Here is a 19,120-nt window from a genome sequence, read left to right as displayed (position 1 = left end):
CTCTCCCTCTCTCTCTCTCTCTCTCTCTCTCTCTCTCTCTCTCTCTCTCTCTCTCTCTCTCTCTCTCTCTCTCTTCCTTAACTTCTGTGTATTGGCTCCTAGGTGGAAGAGTGGTAAGGGTGGGCAATGGGGGTCAAGTGACTTGCCCAGGGTCACACAGCTGGGAAGTGTCTGGGGTCGGATTTGAACCTAGGACCTCCCGTCTCTAGGCCTGACTCAATCCATTGAGCTACCCAGCTGCCCCCTTAAAATAAATATTTAAGAACTCATGGAGTATATAGTTACCTCTTTATTTTGTAGATCTTTACAAAGTTATATGGAGCATGATTTTGACCCATAAATAGTGTATAGTCTAGTGCAAAAACCAAGTCATGAGAAAATTACTGTACAAATAAGATATGTAGTTAACTACTTAACTTTGTATATCTCTCTCTCTCAGCATTGAATGCCCTGAGGTTTTGTCCTTAACCTTCTTATTCTCCATGCTTACTTTTGGAAATATATTTTCTTTTCATAACTTCAATTATGAAACATTGTTGAAAAGTAGTATTGTGTAGCGGATAGAGTATAGTATAGAGTCAGAAAGACCTGTGGTTGAAGCCTGCCAGTGACCTGGAGTATATAATGAAAAAATGTTTTTAAGTACTTCTAAGCATTCTAAGCATTCATATTCATATGCAAATAGAAAAGTGAAATCATCTGGTCCCTTTCTCTAGGGCAGGGTTCGGCAACCTTTTTGGCCGGAGAGCCATAAACGCCACATTTTTTAAAATGTAATTTCGTGAGAGCCGTACAGTGCTCACAGTGTGCACTCCTGTAACAACGCCTGAAAAAAAATGGACTTTATGGCTCCTGCAGAAAGAGCCATATCTGGCCCTCAAAAGAGCCACATATGGCTCGAGAGCCATATGCTGCCGACCCCTGCTCTATGGAGACCAGTTACATTCCAAGTGGGAGAGACTAGTTATTTTATGTTGTGGTAGCAATTAGATGGCACAGTGAATAGTGTTGGGCCTGAAATCAGGAAGACCTCTGAATTCAAATCCTACCTAAGACACTTATTAGCTATATGACCCTGGACAAACCACTTAACCTCTGTTTGTTTCAGTTACCTCATCTATAACATGGGGATAATAATAAGATTGTGAGAATAAAAGCCAATATTGGTAAAGCACTTCGCTAGATAAATGCTAGCTGCTGCTGCTGCTACTATTATTACTACTATCGCCACCTCTTGGAACCTTCATTTTCCCATTTCCAAAGTGAGAATGAAAATAACTCCCCAAATGTGTTATGAAGGTCACATGAGACTATCTGTGTAAAATATTTTGCAAACCTTAAAATGCTATGTAAATGTGAGCTAAGCTACAATTGTTGCTGTTAATGATTCTCAAATCTTTATCTCCTGCCTTGACTACTTTCCCAAGCTCCAGAGCTGAATTTCCTTTTTCCTGTTAATTGCTATTAATGTTCAACTGTCTTGTCAAGCTTAACATGCATGAAAAAAAAATGAATTTTTTTCTGTTAAACTCTTCTTCCTGACTTGTTTTTCCATTTATGTCACCATTTTTCTAGTCATTCATACTAATTACTTCAGGCATCTTGAATTTCTCCTGTTTGTTGACTTATCCCATACAATCACTTGTCAAGTCTTACTGACTCATTAACCTACAATCTCTCTTAAATATTTCTTGTTATAATGGAAGTAATGATGGGCTTAGGAAACCTGGGATTCAAATTCTACCTTAGGTGTTTTGAGAGAGGTTTTTATTAAAATACATAGTGTGGTCTTGTGGATTTTCCCTTTTAATTGACTGATGAGATAAATGGAAGGATCACTAGAACTAGAATCAGGAACTAGATTTGAAACCTGATTTTGTGACTTAATAACTATGTGACCATAACTTGATCTAGGTTTCAGTTTCTTTATATGCAAATTACAGTATTGAACTACATTATTTCTTTTCTTTTCTTTTCTTTTTTTTAACCCTTAACTTCTATGTATTGGCTCCCAGGTGGAAGAGTGGTAAGGGTGGGCAATGGGGGTCAAGTGACTTGCCCAGGATCACACAACTGGGAAATGTCTGAGGCTGGATTTGAACCTAGGACCTCCTGTCTCTAGGCTTGGCTCTCAATCCACTGAGCTACCCAGCTGCCCCGGAACTACATTATTTCTAAGGCTACTTCTAGCTCTAAATCCAAGTTCCAGCTACACAGGACTATTTTCTGTCTTCTGAATGCATCTGGCACTCTTGTTCAGTTTCAGTTATATCCAACTCTTCCTGACTCCATTTGGGGTTATCTTGACAAAGATACTAGAGTGTGTTGCATTTCCTTTTCCAGCTTATTTTACAGATGAGAAACTGAGGCAAATAGGATTAAGTGACTTACTCATTGTTACATACCTAGTAAGTGTCAGAGACCAAATATGAGTGCTGGTATTCTATATCCACAGTGCCACCCAGCTATCCCTATCTGATACTTTTACCTCCTTTCTTTTGCCAAAACCATTCATCTATTAAAATTCTGCCTATCCTTTAATGTCCAACTCAAAATGCCACCTCCTCTAGGAAGCCTTCCCTCATCCTTTTCCTTCTCTGAACAGAGAGGTGTTTCTTCTCACCAAAAGTATCATAGTAACTTGATAATTCCTTTTTTATGCTTTTGAATTTTATTTTTCATTGTAATTGTGCATATATTATTTTTTGGAATAAATTTTTAGCCCAGGGTTTGTGAATTTACTTTTTAAAAATATTTTAATACTTATTTTTTAACATTGTTGATTTCCTTTACAAGCCTATCTAGTTTATGCATTTAAAAACATTATTCTGAGATATACAATGACTTTGCCTACCAGTAGGGTCTATGACACTTAAAAGGTTAAGAACTCCTATATTAGATTGTAAGCTTCTTGAAGGCAGGGACCTGGTTTTTAAAAAATCATTAAATCATTTTTATTTCACAATTTCTTATATATAGTAGGCACTTCAAAAAATCAACCTATCAAAAAGCATTTATTAAGCAGTTACTATACCAGGCACTGTTAACTACTAGGAATACTAATATGGAGAATAAAACTATACCTTCTCTTAAGAAACTTACACTCTACTGGGAAATATAAGTATATGTATGATTATATATAGAATATATAAAAACAACAAATACAAATAGAAGCAGTAGTTAAGGACAAAATATTTTAGGGAGAAGCATATTATCAGTTGGGGAAACCATGAAAAACTTCGTGTAGAAACTTGAAATGCCATATTATGGAAAAGAATTCTAAGAGATGGAGATGAGTATATTCTGGGGATGAAGTACAGCCAGTATAAAGGCTGGGAGCTGGAATGTTATGTGTGCAGAATAGAGAAAAGATCAGTTTGGCTGGATCATGTAGCATGGGAAAGGGATTCATGCAATGGGGAAAGTTTGGGAAGCCTTAGAAATATTATTCCTGCCTTTTGGTAGAGAGGTGGTGAACTGGAAGTGCAGAAAGAGATATACATTTTCAGACATGCTTAATTTGTTGATTTGTTTTGCTTAGCTAGTTGTTTGTTGTAAAGTAGAACTTTATGGAGGGCAGTGATAACTGTGTAGAATAATAGAGATGTAAAAAAAAGTATCAGCTTTTAAAAAAACCTTGTTGAATTATGTGGTAGTAGGCAAGCCCCTCAATCTTTTTTGGCCTCAAGTTTTAAAGATCTAAAATACTGATCTAAAGTCCTAATATCTCTATTAATTAGGGAATTAATTAGAGGAACTTCCTCAGGAAGAAAAAATTCCCAAAGGATCGAAGCAATGAATTTTGGAAGAAAAAAAAAAGTGATACTAAACAGAAAGTTGCAATTTTCTCTTTGTAGAAAGAATTAGGAGAACATTGATAAGCTGTAGTTTCTGGAGGAAGACAACCAGGATGGTGAAAGGCCTCAAGACCATGTAGATTGAAGGAGCTGGGCATGTTTGGACTAAAGAAGAGAAGGCTTAGGGAGAATTTGATTGTTGGCTTGTAGTATTTAAAAAGGTGTCATCTTGAGAAGGGAATTATGCCTAGTTAGCTGTGGGTAGGTATTTCAAAGAGACAAATTTAAAATTAATATTAGGGGAGACGTTTCCTAACATTTGGCCAAAATTGGAATGGGCTGCCTCAAAAGATGCTAGATTTCACCTCCTTAGAGGTCTTCAAGTAGAGACTAGACCATTTGAAGGGTATGCTTTAATGGAAATTCCTTTTCTCTACTTAGGTTGGGCTAGATGACCATTGGAATCCTTTCCAACTTTCAGATTTTTATGGTTCTGAGAAGGTAGAAAGGTAGCAGATGGTAATTGTCAAATTTGGCAAATTAGAAAACCGAAGTGCAAAGAAGTAATCCAGGAATTGATTCCACTCTTTTGGTACTATTTCTTAATTCCATAGGGAAAATGTAGTTACAGAGACATCTGTCCTTGGGAAATTTTATGGTACTTGACTTGAATAGTTACTCTTGTAAGTCATTTATTGTGGCTTTTGAGCATTTGTCATGGCTGATTACCTTAATTTGGTAGAATTTTGTTTTGAAGAATTTTTAAAAAAATAAATTGCTCGTTTTCATAGAAGTACTTATTGTAGTCGGGATTGATAGTTTAGCATATTTCAATTATGCTAGATTTTTTAAAACAGCTAGCTTAATTACATCTACTGTGATTAGTAGGTATCAAGCTAAAAAAGGAAACATTATCATAAACTTATAAGCTCATAGATGAGATAAGAGGGGCCATTACCATTACATTTTCCTTCTATTTGTAACCATGTTAAACTTACTATATACATCACCTTAATTTAGAGAGGCCAATTTAGTGAGAGTACTTTGCTTGTGCTGGGGAAAATAAAAAGTTTAAATAAGACATAGCCCCTGTCTTCATGGAATCATAGTTTATCACCATTCTGAAGCCTCTGTTTTTGTAGATAATGTTGCTGATCCCATGAGGTGAATATGAGGAAAGTGCTTTATACATTTATAAGCTCTAAGGAAATGTGAGCAGTTATTAATAGAAAATGCGCAAAGGACCAGAGAAAATTTTCTTTCCTTGATAGAGTTTGTTTCTGTGTTGCTAAGGGTTCATTCTTTTAGAAAACTTCTGAATATCTGACTTTAACAAAGCATTTTAGTGTAACATTGTTAATGAAATCTAATTATTATTATCTCTGCCTGTCACTATTTTTTTTCCAGAGAGAGTGTTTTCTCTTTTTAAGAATTAATCCAACATTGACCTTGGTAAATTTCCATTTAGAGGTAGGTTTGCCCTGAGGGATATTTTAAAAGCAAGCTAAGCCAAACCTCAAAAACCATAAAGTATGTTATATAAATAACAGCACCACAGCATCTTACTCTAATTGAGTGGCTAATTCTATAACAGAGATTGAATTAAAAACTTGGCTATCAAGAAATTTTTGTTATTTGTGAGAAGTAAAATTATAGCACTTGCCTTTTCTTTCTTCACCTAGGTCATTTGGATCCAGGATTCCTAGCAAGTGACAAAACATCTTCTGGCAATGCACAACTCAATGAAGAGATTAATATCGCCTCTTCAGACAGTGAAGTAGAAATCGTGGGAGTTCAGGAACATGCAAGGTAGGATGATAATATTTTTGCAATTTAAATTTTGAGTTTTATTTTCACTAAGGCAAAAAAAACCCAAACTATGGCCCAGTACCCCTCCTTTCTAACCTTAAACCTCTCCCTTCCACCCCTCATCCTGCAAAATTCCAAAAAACAGATAAAGGAAAGTATTGGTCAAATAGTATGGTTAGTATGAATAGTGGGGGTTACCTGTCAGATTCTTCTTCCTTTTGAGAAATTTTCTGGTTATGTATGTAGAAGTTTCTAAATTCAGGAATGTAGTACAGTATTGCTTCACATTTTGGCAAATTAGCTAATACAGATCACCCTTCTTTTAGGATTTAATAGCTTAAAACTACACTAAAACATTTGGGATGCCCTGTATATATTTGTTGATTACTAGTGCTTCTCCCCCCCACCTCCCCCTTCATTTTCAGTACTTAAGGGACAAGTCTTAAAGTTGAGACCCTAGGTGATACTACAATTTTTGCCTTTTATAAGAGGAGTAACACAATAAGTTTTTTTTTCATTACTGTTTTATCACTTAGTCCTTTCTTTTAGATGGACATTTTATTGATAGTTAACAATTAATTAACAATCCCTTAAATTCTCAAATATCTTTATAAAAAGTAGATAATACAAAAGGAAAGTCAATTTGATCTACTTCATGTCAGTCACTACTATATCATATTAACATTAGGTTTATAGCCATAAAAAGCAGAAGTTTTAAGAGATAACTCCCTTCGGGCCATTGATTAAAAAAATTTTTTTTTCCTCCTTGAGAGAGTCTAGAAAATGTTAAACATGATTTTTCTTCAGATTTGGAATTCCTTTCTTTGGTCCTTAAATAGAATCAAGAGACACAATGCTGATGAAATCAGTCAACAGGTATTTAATGAGTGCCTATTTTGGTGCCAGATGCTAGCTGGCTGCTGTGCATACAAAAGCAATGAAATTGTCTCTGCCTTCAAGGACCCTGATATTCTATTACTTTTCACTTGATCAAATAAAATATTTGTTAAGTGCTTAGCACAGTGCCTGGCACCTAGTAGACATTTAATGAATGCTTTTTCCCTTCCTTTATTTGTACCCACCCATATAACTCTTGCAGAGATTTGAGATGTTCAGAAATGCAGTAGAAAATTAACCTCGTTGATTCAAATAAATTTAAAGTAGGGGAAAATTCCTATATCATCTCCATTTAGGGGAGATAAATTTTTTTGACACAAGTTTGTAATGAAGGCTAATGTGGAACTGATCTTGCCAGAGAATCTGTTGCTTGCTGCACTGAGATTTATTCTTCTAACATTTCTAATTTCAGCATTTAGGATTTGACATGGCATCTTCCCCTTAGTGAGCAACACTGAATTCTTCAGAAAACGTCATAAATCTTCTTTAATTCCATGTATTGTTTTATCACTTTTATTTTTCCTGTCTTATTTTTTCACATTGTATCCTTCTTTCATTCATTACTGTCTTCAGCTTCCCAAAGTTTTGTTTGCTTCTCCACTCTTCTTTTTTTTCCTTTGTAAATTCTATTGCCTTTTCCATTGTATCCTATTGTATAGTTTACTGTCAGAAATATCTTTGAATTTTAGTCACTTCTTTTTTCTTTTATACTGTACTTCTTTTGTTCTAGTTGCTCCCATTTTGGCCCTTAAAATATCTCCATTGTCTGCTCATCCTTTCTTTGACTCAACTTCCATGTTTCTCTTGTTCATATTTTACATTTTCCCCCCATTAGATTCACCCTTTTCCCTTTATTGTCTTTCCAAAAGTTTTTTTAGTATTGCCCTCTTGTTAACTTGATCTTACTAGGGAGAAGTTAGAACTCTTCTTTTTTTCTTTACATCACCCCACTCTTTGCCATCAATTTCTATGATATTAATCTTCCATGTCTTCTTAGCTATTAACCTTATGATATTTGACTCTCTAATAAGCTTCTTTCTCATACTCTCATCTTTATAAAATTCCTTCTAAATTTTTTCTGTATTTAAAAATCTTACTTTCAAGCCCGTGTCAAGACTTGTTGGGCTCAACTAATTCCATCTTAAATGTCAGTGTTTTTTTTTTTTTAATTTTGATCTTCCCATTTCCTTTGTCCTTTATATCATTCAAAATGGCATAGACAAAACTACCATAAATTATACTATCAGCACACATCCCTCATTTATTTCTTCTTGGCTAATACTTCAAATTTTAATTTATTCAGTTCCCAATAAAAGTCCTACACATTCTATTCTTACTTTTACTCCTTCCCAGATATCCATTTCTTTTCTTTCTCCTTAGCTAGGCATTTCATTTTCACATATCTCTCTAGGTGTCCACTTCTTTCTCCACATTTTCCTGTGGCCAAAAGCCTAAATCATCTAGCTACCTCTCTGCCTCTCTTTTGCTTCTCCAATCTCCTTTCTATCATAAGGCCTTTATTTTCCTTCTGGGCCTAAAAACTTTCCTCTACCACGACTATACTAAAGGTCAGAGCTCTCAGGAAGAATTGAAAAAATTCACAACAATTCTATAAAGTCATGGAAACTAGAGACAAGTTCATTGTTTCTTTGTTGTTGTTTTTTTTCTGATAATTTCTATGATTTTATCCTCTTTTATTAACCTAGATATAAGTACACTAGAGGAAGATACGTGGTCTCAGTTTTGTATAAAGCCAGATGACCAAATAAATGTAAAATACCAATGTGTCTTGCAATTCTTTTGTCAGGGGATATTCTCTTCTATTCTTTTAAACCCTGGATTATAAGGAATGAGTCTTTGGTTCTGTTCTGTGTGTTTATTTGCTGGAGACATTTTATTCTTTCTATAGATGGCTAATACACTCAAAACAGTATGGCATTTCAGAGCTCAGAATTACAGGTTTTTCATTTTAAATTCAGCTAAGGTATTTTTACCTGACCCATGCACATGCATGTGGGCATCTTATATTGCTGTGAGGATGACTTTGTTGACCTCTTCCTTTAAGCCTTCCTGCTTCCTTTTCAGTGTTCTTCTATTAACCATGAAGACTGAAGGACTACATAGTGGATGGGGAGACTTTCTTTTTGGTTGCATCAGAATTCCACCTTTTGGTTGCTTATATCTTATCTGGAATTTATTTCTCTTGCAGGTCTAGGGTTGCAGTTATGAAGTATTGATGGGCTTCTGGCAGGGTTATCGCATGGAAAAAGGTTTTAGGTTTTGATCCACATCTTTTTGTTCTAGTTTGATGTGCATGCCCAGTCAGATGTTTGTTTGGATTTAGTTGTCCGATGTTCTCATTGTACTTGCCTTTCTGTGTTACACATTGTTACTGAAGTTTTGAAGGTTTATGAAACTCAGGCGCTGTCTTTGAGTGGTTGTGTTTTGGGAGGTTGTGGTGGCTCTGAGTCTGGGGGCTTGGTACCATGTTTCCTCCCTGGAAGTGTTTTGATATTTGAATTGAGTCTTTTTGATTGTGATGTATGTGCCTTTTTATTTGATATAATAGTTTCTTTACCTTGCATGTTAAACTCATTCATTCACTGCTCCTTTATTTGCAATTTTGATATGTTCACTTAGATTCCACATTTCCCTTATGTAAGTCCTAGACTAGAGAGCATGCTTTTTTCGAGCTAATAGTTGAATGAAACTTTGTTGATGGCTGCTTTGTGTTGATGGTTGATGCATTGAATTTCTTTTTCTTTATCTGAACATCATCATTTCCATATGGTGTTTTGTGGACTACTTGTTTTCAGTGTGGGATATTATTTTAGATTATCAAAGTGCAATGAAAGATTTCTCTTTCTATTGAAGGGAAGCATTATCACCTCTCTTTAGTGTTGCCCTGAACTTACTCAGCCTTATCTGGCTCTGTGCTTTGTTTGGTCACCTATTTTGACCAAAGAAATGAGTTTCTGGTCCCAGGATGTAAAGTGCCTTCTGTTTTTTCATCAGCACAAGTAACAGGGTTATTGTTGAAGAAATCTGTTGAGGCTGAAAATAGTTTCATCTCACTGAGCCATGTTAGGGATATCCCAAACTTCCCATCTTCCTTCAACCATACCAGTGCATTTTCCTGGATTCTTTTGTGTAGCTTTCCATTGGGGTAGGCTTCTACTTTGAGACATTTCATACCTTTGGTCATTAGCACTAATGATGACTTAGGTCCTTAACCAAGTAATTGATGGAAGATGGGAAAACTTTTGAATATTAAGTCACAGGCTTTCTCTAAAAGCTAAGACAACTAACTATTAATAGTAAATACTGAAAATCAAAGGTGGCAAATTGGAAGACTTGGAGACCTTGGCCAGAAATATTGCCACAAAATAACAATCAATCACTTGATGTTCTAGCAGGAAAAGTAAATAGGACTGTCACCCCCAAAATAATATAGAAGCCTATAAATGTTTCATTTTAAAGGTATTATCTCCTACAAAAAAGTTAGCTAATCTAAGCCCATGTTCTGCATTTTCTTCTTCTCTTTAACATTATGAAACCTCTTGTTTAAAAAACTGATTTCAATGTATAAAGGACATGAAATTGATCATGTCTCTAAAAAAAAGGGAAAAGTTTTAAGGAAAGTTTTCTGGTTTTTTGGCAAGTGAACTAATCAATGTGGAACAGTTTGATTGCATTGTGCTTCTTTCTCACCCTCTCATCTTGTCACACAAAAATGAAAATTTAGAATGATCCTAAAGTCTTAGTGCAGTTTTGAATTATTAAAGCTCAAAGTAGCACCCAGACTTTTGAGACACTATGCATTTCTTGTGACAGATGGGAGGAAGTAATCATTGGTTTGGTCCAGCTCAGTTAGCTCATTTGCCCCTTTTGACCTCTGTGGTTCATATCACAAAAGTATATGAAAATTTCCTTTTTTTGTAAGATTCCCTTAAAATTGTGAACATTAGACTTGGCCTTTTATAGCATTTATCTCCCTTATAGTCTTTTTCTGTGCATTCTTCCATTTAGTTGTCTCTTACAGATTCAGTCTTCCCAATAACAGATAATATTTGTGTGATACCTTAAGGGAAAACTATTGTTTCTTTGGTTTCCTTTAATTTTTTAGCATATGTTTTTCCTGAACAGCTGCCTTTATTTTCACTTGTCCATTTTCATTTATCTGTTATTAAGCCCTGTACTGTTTCCTTGCCCTTTCCTTATTCAACTCTTTTTGCTAGCATTGGATTGGGACATGGTTTTAAGCTTCTTAGACCAAAACTCTTGGAGTTCAGCCAGTCAGACTGGGGGTATTAAATCTGAGCTGATTTATTTGATGTTAATGATCCTCGTTTTCTTGGATTCTAGTAGTAGTAGTATACCAGAAATTAACCTTAAAAATGTAGGTATTCCCAGGTTCATAGTTAAATCATTATTTCAGAAGAGACATTAAGCTAATAATATCTTGGCGACAACTTTAAATGATGCCATCACTAGCTGGGAGGAGATTGTTTCTCAGTAACCCATTTGGCATAGAAATAGTTTTCAGGCGAATTCTCCAATAGGAACAGGAGTCCTGTTTCAGGGACTTAAAGTTCCTGTATTCAGGCCAAAGAATATCCACTCACAGAGGCAATATTGGCATTGATCCCTGGTCATCAATACTAACCTGGTGCTCTGCTGAACTAAGTTGGGCTGGTAGTTTCAAGAACCCCAGCACTACTCTTTGTATTTAGACATCTAAGTATCTTTTGAGCTCTGCTTTGAGAACCAGGGGCACTAGTCAGGGCACCTGTTAGATCTCATTTAAGTTTAATTAGGGATGGTTAGGTCTTAAGATGGAAGGACACAAGTGGTAGTGATCCCACCAGCTGCCGTCTTCATATCTGACTCAGTATTTCATCCTGGGAAACTTACAGAGCCTTTCAAGGAATGTGAAATCTAAGCTGTTCATGATTCTTTTCCTCCCAAATAGCCCTTGAAGGAATTTCTCAGATGGATAATTCTGCCCCACTAACCTGAACCCTCTGAGAGTTTGAGTTTCCTAGATCAGGGCTCTGCTGATTCTGCTCCCCCGCCCCTTCCCCCAGAGATTATGGGCTATGATAAGAGCAGAAAGGTGCCATGTTTATTCTTTGCTTTTTAAGGACTAGGAATTGGCCCATAGGCAAACTCCAGTACTTGGGAATCCTCAATGAACAAATGAATTACAGAAATCTAATCTGTATCATAATATTGCAGTTACTTCCTTTTAAATCATATTGCCAAAATGGATATTGTAGTTGTTAATATTATTCTTATTATCATCATCATCATCATCATCTTCATTATTAAGGTTATTATTGGTGAGCATGCATTTTTTGTTGCTCTGACACTGTTTTTTGATTATAAAGCTGAGTTACTATTAGTTCTTAATTCTCTTATGGTTTTAATATTTTCCCCTTAGCATGACATTTATCTAATGTATCTTTTGGCTCAAAGATCTCAAACTGTATTTAAAACAAAAACAAACAAACAAAAAAGAAGTCACCTCTGGATTTGGAGGGGGGCGGGACTGTCATTCCTTTGCCAGATCTCCCTCAGTAGTGGAAGAGAATGGGTTTCATCAAAAATTATTTGACATATACCCACAGTTGATCAGTGACAGACCCCCCCCCCAACAGTTAAAGTTTTTTTATATACATGTATATTTATATTTTTGTTCAGTGTTGTGATCCTTGGCCTTTCTATGTTAAACTATATCTGTTACATACATACATGATGTGTTTTGGATTACATGCGTATATATAAGGCACCATCCAATATAACTTGAGCTTACCTTGTTTTACATTGCAATATTTGGAGCAAACATCAGTAGAATTAACTTTGCTTTTGTTATTTTTTTCTGTAGGTGTGTACATCCTAGAGGTGGTGTGATTCAGAGTGTGTCTTCGTGGAAGGATGGTTCAGGCTTACAGTATTTTAGCAGCCGGCAAACACAATCATGGACATCCGTGACTCCCCAGCAGAATTGGTCTTCACCCTCGGAAGTAGTTGATCTTACCCTGGATGAAGATAGCAGACGCAAATACCTACTGTAATACAATGTCACTGTGTTTCTTCCCCACTGTACCCTTCCTTTTCTCTTTGGCACAGAAGTTCATTGTCATTGCTTCAACTTCAGAAGCCTTGCTCTTGGCATTTGTGGAATTGAAACTTATGGAGAATTACCCCTTTAAAAAACAAACTTGAGGTTTTATCTCTAAAAAGTCATAAGAAAATGAAGGACTCTTTCCCTCCTTCATTAGGAAGATGACAGATATTGATGAATTTTATGGAGGAAAAAAAACTGCAGTTATATGCGGTGGATATTAATCAGAGGAAATACTCTCCAGCTCTGCCTTCCTCACTCCTGATAGAATAATATTAGTTTAATTTCAAGGTGAATTTTAACTGGGGTTTTGGAACCTTGTATTTCTCTCTGTGAGTGAAATTATAACATACAGGGTTAGCTCTTCCCTTTCCTTCCCATTGGCCCTCTTGCCCTAGGGCATTTGCACATTTCTCAGTCAGGTTCTATTATTGGCACTCAGTAGGACATGTGTGTTAACAGCTTGTCCTTTTAAGCAGAAAACAGGAGCATTACTGTTTCTCTCTTAACTTTGTTTTCTGCCCTCTTTCCTGACTACTTTTCTGACTGGTGACTTGCCACAACTTGAATAACTTTGCTCTGATGTGATCACAAATGCTGTTAAGTTGACTTCTGTTGATTCCTTGTTTGCAATAACTTTTAACTCTGAAAAATGAGAATTTCTTGACTTGTAGCTACTTCCAGGATATTACTTTCTAGGTTGTCTGAGGAGGATTGGTATCAATGGGGGTAAAAAAAATCTCCATTCTGATTCCATTGGCTTTTCTTTCCTTTTTTTTTCCTGGTCTACTCAAATATAACTGGAAAATGTAGAAAGGTAAAACTGGGAACCTATTATATGGGCCTGAAACAGAGAGAGAGGCCAAAGTTGGAAGGCTATAGGAACTCATAAGCTTGCATGGCATTTGGCAAGAGTGTTAAGTGCCTTCTTTCGTAGCAAGTCTCTCCATGTAGGGCATAGCCAATAAACGCTAATTGCATAAACTGATGCCGAACTAATGTTCTGCTTGGGTATCTTCTCCTTCCTACCTTTAAAAATATATATATGCCATAAGAAGCACATGATGCAACATTCTAGATTTTGCATAATTAAAAAAAATAGGGAAAATTCAGGAAATGCCAAAGTTTAGGTTTTTGTGGCATTTTAGCTACCTTGGTGTCTGGGATTTATTTCACTTAATGTTCCTGTCTCTTGAAAGCAATAGCTTTGACTAGAACACTAGAGGTGGGGTAAAGTGATGTTGCTTTCAGGATGTCCTCACCTTTTTTTTTTCTTAGCCTTTTCTTTTTGTTTTTCTGGTAATTCATCTGTGGGTAAGCTGCTTTACTTATAGCCCTTTCTGCATCAGTGGCTGCTGTTTATCATAAGAGCATGCATGAGAACTGCACAGTCAGAATAGTCTGCCTGACCCTATTTGTCTAACATTTAAAATATTCCATTTTTCCTATAGTTCCTTAGTGAACCCTTTCAACTATTTTGGGCTCTTTATGCCCTCTTCTTTCTACAGGGATGTGTTTTTGGTCACATATTTGGTCAGCAACTTTCTCTGATAAATTTTAATTTGCTTTTGTTTTCCATCAGTTGTTCAGATTCAGGCTTTAGAGATAACAATTACAGTTTTTGAATCTTAATTCCATCCTGTGTATGGACCTCTTGGCAAAACCAGAGACCCAAAGTGAGACTGAAACAGAAACATATTCAAATCTGACTGTTATTAATGTCCTCAGACTGTTCATTTTTGGCATTATTTTATTAAATACTATGTACTATTACAAGCCATTATTTACTTAGCTTACAGTACTTTGCCAAGCTGAATGCACAACTCTTGATCTGTTTTTTTCAAGGAAACCAACTTGAAGAGTATAGGGCCGGTCACACTATATCACTTGAAATTTATTTAGAAATTTTCTCCACAGACACCTGTGAAACGCCTTCGAAATAAATACCAATGCAGGGAAAGTTCTATTTAACAAAGTTATGGGCCATAGAAACAACACATTTTTGACCCATTTACAACAAATTCTCTACGTAGCATATAATCCTCTGATGAGTGCTTTCTTTGTGGGGGGCTTATTTGTAATTTTTTTTGCATTGTTGGTAGGAAAAGAAGAGTTGAGCCTTCCATAAGCTCTTTATACTTCTCTTGTCCTCCCAATAAGTAATATCTTTCGATTCTTATCACCCTTCCCTCTTTAGGCATCCCAAACAAATAAATTTTCCGATATTCTTCAAAACAAAATGGTAGTATAGAGATCCAGGAACTAAATAGAGGAGAAAAAAGGTAATGCTTTGAACATTATACTACTCTCTTTTACTGTGTTTGGAGCCCATCTTTTTACATACTGGCTCCTGAGAGATTCTGGGCACCAGTTGTTTCATTGCTAGATCCTACAGACTGGAAATGTACTTTTAAGCAATGTACTAATTTTTACAAAATTTCATGGTGAGAAAGCAGTTTAGATGATCCTTAGACTTCCTTCTTAAGGGATTATATCTATATAAAGTTTTCATTTGGTGGCATAAACAAGAGTAAAAATTCCCCAAAGCAATAACTCATAGAGTCAGTGCCCTATTAAGAGTTACCTTTGTGCTAAATGGTAGAGCTGGGCCACAGATTGGTTTATATTCCAACTTAAAAAAATAAAATTCAAACCAATGACCTATGTATTGTATGATCATGCCCTGTAAGATATAGTTGCTGCGTTTTGGTATCTGCTATTTTGTTTTTTGTTTTTGTTTTTAATTTTATTTGAAGGGCCAAATCAAATGGACCCCTTTTTCTTTGCAGTTGAGCATCCCACAGTGCTGGTATCATTGTACCAATTGTGAATACAAATCTTTTCCTGATTTGCTAATTTAGTAATGTGCATCATTTTTTTTTTTAGCAAGTTAGTTCTGAAGGTAACTGAGAGGAAAAAAAAATGTGTTAGTTACCTACTTTTTCCTATCTCATGAGGTGTCTGAGGGAACTGAGGACATAGTTTAGTCTTTCCCATTAAAAATAAATAAATAAGCAGAGCCCCCAAATTGCTGTTTTCCAGTATGTATATGATGTGACTTCCATGTATATATAAAAACTGTGCCCCAACCAAACTTCCTCAGATTGTGCACTGTTTATAGTTTAAAATAATCACGTATTTTAGTCTCATGCTGTTGGGTTTGTTTTTCATTTTATTTAAAACACTACATATTTCTTATTCTTTTAACAAATTTTAAAGGGTAGTGATCTTTAAAGAAAAAACATGCCCACAATCACTGGATAGTTAGGAAATGTTATTATGTTTGTTTTTTGTTTTATATTTTAAAGAGAGCAAAGGGCAGTGAAGCCCTTTTTTTTGCTCCTCTCACCAGGAAAGTGAAATGTTAGCCATTGTGTGGCTAGGAACCAATGCACTTGGTGGTTTAACAGATCTACTGTTGCTGGAGTTTGAACTTGGAACTTGATGCAGTGAAGACAAATCATTGCTTAGAATTAATGTTTTAAAATGTGCAACTTAGTTTTAAAAGAAATTTGGTTCTTCTTTACATTCATTATTTAGTTCTTGTTTCCATCTAGTATTTAATGGTCTTTGAGAAAAAAATAATAAAACAGAGTGTTATATATATATTTTTTGGTGCAAGATAAGACCTTCTGTTTTTTGAAATAAGTCTGTAGCATAAAGGTTAAACTATTTTAAGACAAAATAAAATAGAGTGTATTTAAACAATAATATTTGTCTGAGGTGTTTTTTCTCTCAAGGTATATCCCAGCAAGCTTTTATTTGTCATGTTACTCTTTACTTTCCTAAAGTGCCCACACTGACAACCAGATTACTGTCTTAGAATGCCACTTTTTGAGTTCCACAACAAGGTTCTGGAGAAAAGGATTGACCTTCTAAGGATGTTGGCTACTTATTTTCCTGGGAACTAAACTAGGTCCTTCCACTCAGTTCCCAGATTCTAATGATGAAATCTGCTTCTGCTTCTCAGAACACTGAGAAAAGTGATGTGACTGTTTTGCATTATTAAAGCAAAATAAATAGCACTTCAAAAATAGCCTGAACTTTTTCCTTATTAACAACAGCTAATTTCTTTGTTTCTTAATTTCTCTGTTACCAAAAGCCAAGATTGATTCTCTTTAATGCTAAAGAATCCTTTTTATTTCAGTTGGTCAACAAGATATTTACTGAGGCCCTTGTATGTGAAAATACAAAATGATCCTCAAAAAGGCCCTGTTCTCAAGGAATTTATTGGGGAAGATAACTTATAAACAACTATGTATAAACGATATACCTACATGATAAAGTGGACATGATCAGCATTTCAGATTCTCCTTCTGATACCTGATGTGTCTATCCTCTTGAGCACCTTAGGTTTGTCTTTTCTCCTATTTAGTGCACATTTTTGAGAGCAAAGCGGAGTGAAACTAGATTAAAATTTTTTTTTAATTGAATAATTGAGGCTCAGTTTTCTTAAGATATTTCCTGTGCTGATAACATCTCATTGTCATTGAAGACGTGGCCCTTTTGTAGAAAAGGCTTTTTATATTCGGGTCTTAGTCTCCTCATTGCCTTTACCTCTTAAATCTAAGGAACTCTTAATTTTTTTTTATATTAGAAGACTGTCACCATCCCAAACCTTCCCTTGAACCTTTTAACCTCCAGGTGCTGCTTTCTACAATCTCAATGCTATTCCTTCTACCCAGCAGGGGCTGTTTTGGTTTGATTTTTGTATTCCCCAAATCAAAGAGCACAGTACTTTGTATAGAGAAACTCTTTAATAAATATTCAAATTGAATCAGATGATAATAGGGGATTTTTAGCAAAAGTCCTTCATCTTTTTATGCAGATCTATTTTTTTTTTAATCTACTGGGTAGAAATAGTAAGGTCAATAAGGTAAGGTTTGTATTTCTCCCTTCTAACCCTTCCCTAATCTCAGCAAGATACACAGGAAAAAGGTTTATCAACTGCAATACCTTTGCTGACATATTAGCTAAGACTTTAAGGCCTCTCTGTAGATCCTTGTCTAATAACTAGGGAGCTCTGACTTTTGGTATATGTATGAAGTATATATGAAGTAATTAAGTACAGCTGCTGGATCTTTAATGAAGGTAATTTAGCCCAGCCACATTTTCCATCAAGTGACGGGGAAGGACCCGAAGTAAAGTTCTGAGGAGAAAGATGAGAAAACATCAAGCCAACTCTGGTTCTTGTGATTGCTTCTAATGGAGTGTTAAGCTTAGGACCCAGGTCAGGTTTACCTGTACTTCTGTCAGGAAAAGGAAGCAGAGAAGGCACCTGGATAGGATGAAAAGCTATATGGTATGGTAGAGAAATGAATATTGGCCTGAAGGAAATTTGAGTTGTAGTACCCTTTCTGACTTTGTACAATTCATGTTCCCTGTTTTCATCTGGGATGTAAGATGAGAGATAATTTCTAAATTCCTTCCATGTTTATTCTCCCACAATTGTTTTAACTGAGACATAAATAGGTGCACTCTCTGAGTCACTCTTTTACTCTATTTCAGACATAGGATTAGAGAATTTTAATAGGAAATTCCTTACATTTTTTTTTCCTTTTAGTCTTTTGATTTTGTTTTCATATTTCTTGACTGACTTTTTGTTTCATTCTAATTTTCAAGGGCAGCTAGGTGGCACAGTGGATAGAGGACTAGGCCTGGAATTAGGAAGACCTAAGTTCAAATTTAGCCTATGACACCTACAAATTTTGTGACCCTGGGCAAGTCATTTACCCTGTTTGCCTCAGTTTCGTCATCTGTAAAATGAGCTAGAGAAGGAAATAACAAACCGCTCCAGTATTTTTGCCAAGAAAACCCCAACTGGGGTCATGAAGTCAGACCCAACTGAAATGACCGAACAACATTTTTCAAGAAGTCTATTGTTTACATAAGCTTTGATACATCTTGTACTGAGCTTTTAGTTTTTTTCCCCAAATCTTTCCTTTTTATCCCCCTCTCTACTCTTCTCCCCTCTTCAAGGCTGAGTTTCTCAACCTTTCCTAGGCTACAAGTGCTTTTGCTACTTGTGGTCACAATCCCACTACTACTAATCAGCATGGGAACTTTGGACTCCATTTCTAACCTGGATGCCCCCTCCCCAGGCAATCTGGTGGCCTGGGGCAGGTGGGGAAACATTTTGATGATAGATTTATTTCAGGCACAAACTGACAACCCAATCAATGCAGCTGAGAACTCCCAAGCCCAAACAATTCTCCAATCTTAACTTCCCCTTGGTAGGTACTATGTGCCTTCTTCATTGGCTTCACAGAGTTATTATAATGGGGGTATGTAGAGTGCAGTACTCTAGCCTCCTTCATGAATGAAGGAAAGGAAAAGTATTTACTAAGCCCTTATTTGCAAAGCATTAGGAATAAGTGGAAAAAACAGTCCTTCCCTTCATTCTGTTTGTTTTGTAAAAGTGAAAGATTTCTACAATCTGAAGAGAACATTTATTTTTTAATTTTAATTTAATTTAATTTAATTTTCAGAA

General features: G+C 35.7%; 1 protein-coding gene across 2 annotated transcripts in view; it reads left to right on the top strand.

Moving 5' to 3' along the window:
- Positions 1-12,680, top strand: part of C1H18orf25 (chromosome 1 C18orf25 homolog) — a 42,926-nt gene extending 30,246 nt beyond the window's left edge. For both annotated transcript variants that reach the window (XM_044657833.1, XM_044657832.1), the window contains 2 exons: positions 5,480-5,606; positions 12,391-12,680. In XM_044657833.1, coding sequence (XP_044513768.1) covers positions 5,480-5,606; positions 12,391-12,580 — 317 coding nt within the window. In that variant the 3' untranslated portion in view covers positions 12,581-12,680. The remainder of the gene's footprint in view (positions 1-5,479; positions 5,607-12,390) is intronic.
- The last annotated feature ends 6,440 nt before the right edge of the window (positions 12,681-19,120 follow it).

Source organism: Gracilinanus agilis, chromosome 1 (assembly GCF_016433145.1).
Source record: "Gracilinanus agilis isolate LMUSP501 chromosome 1, AgileGrace, whole genome shotgun sequence".
Lineage (NCBI taxonomy): Eukaryota > Metazoa > Chordata > Mammalia > Didelphimorphia > Didelphidae > Gracilinanus > Gracilinanus agilis.
The sequence above is the reverse complement of the archived record's forward strand: the minus strand, read 5'-3'. Positions and strand labels throughout refer to the sequence as shown.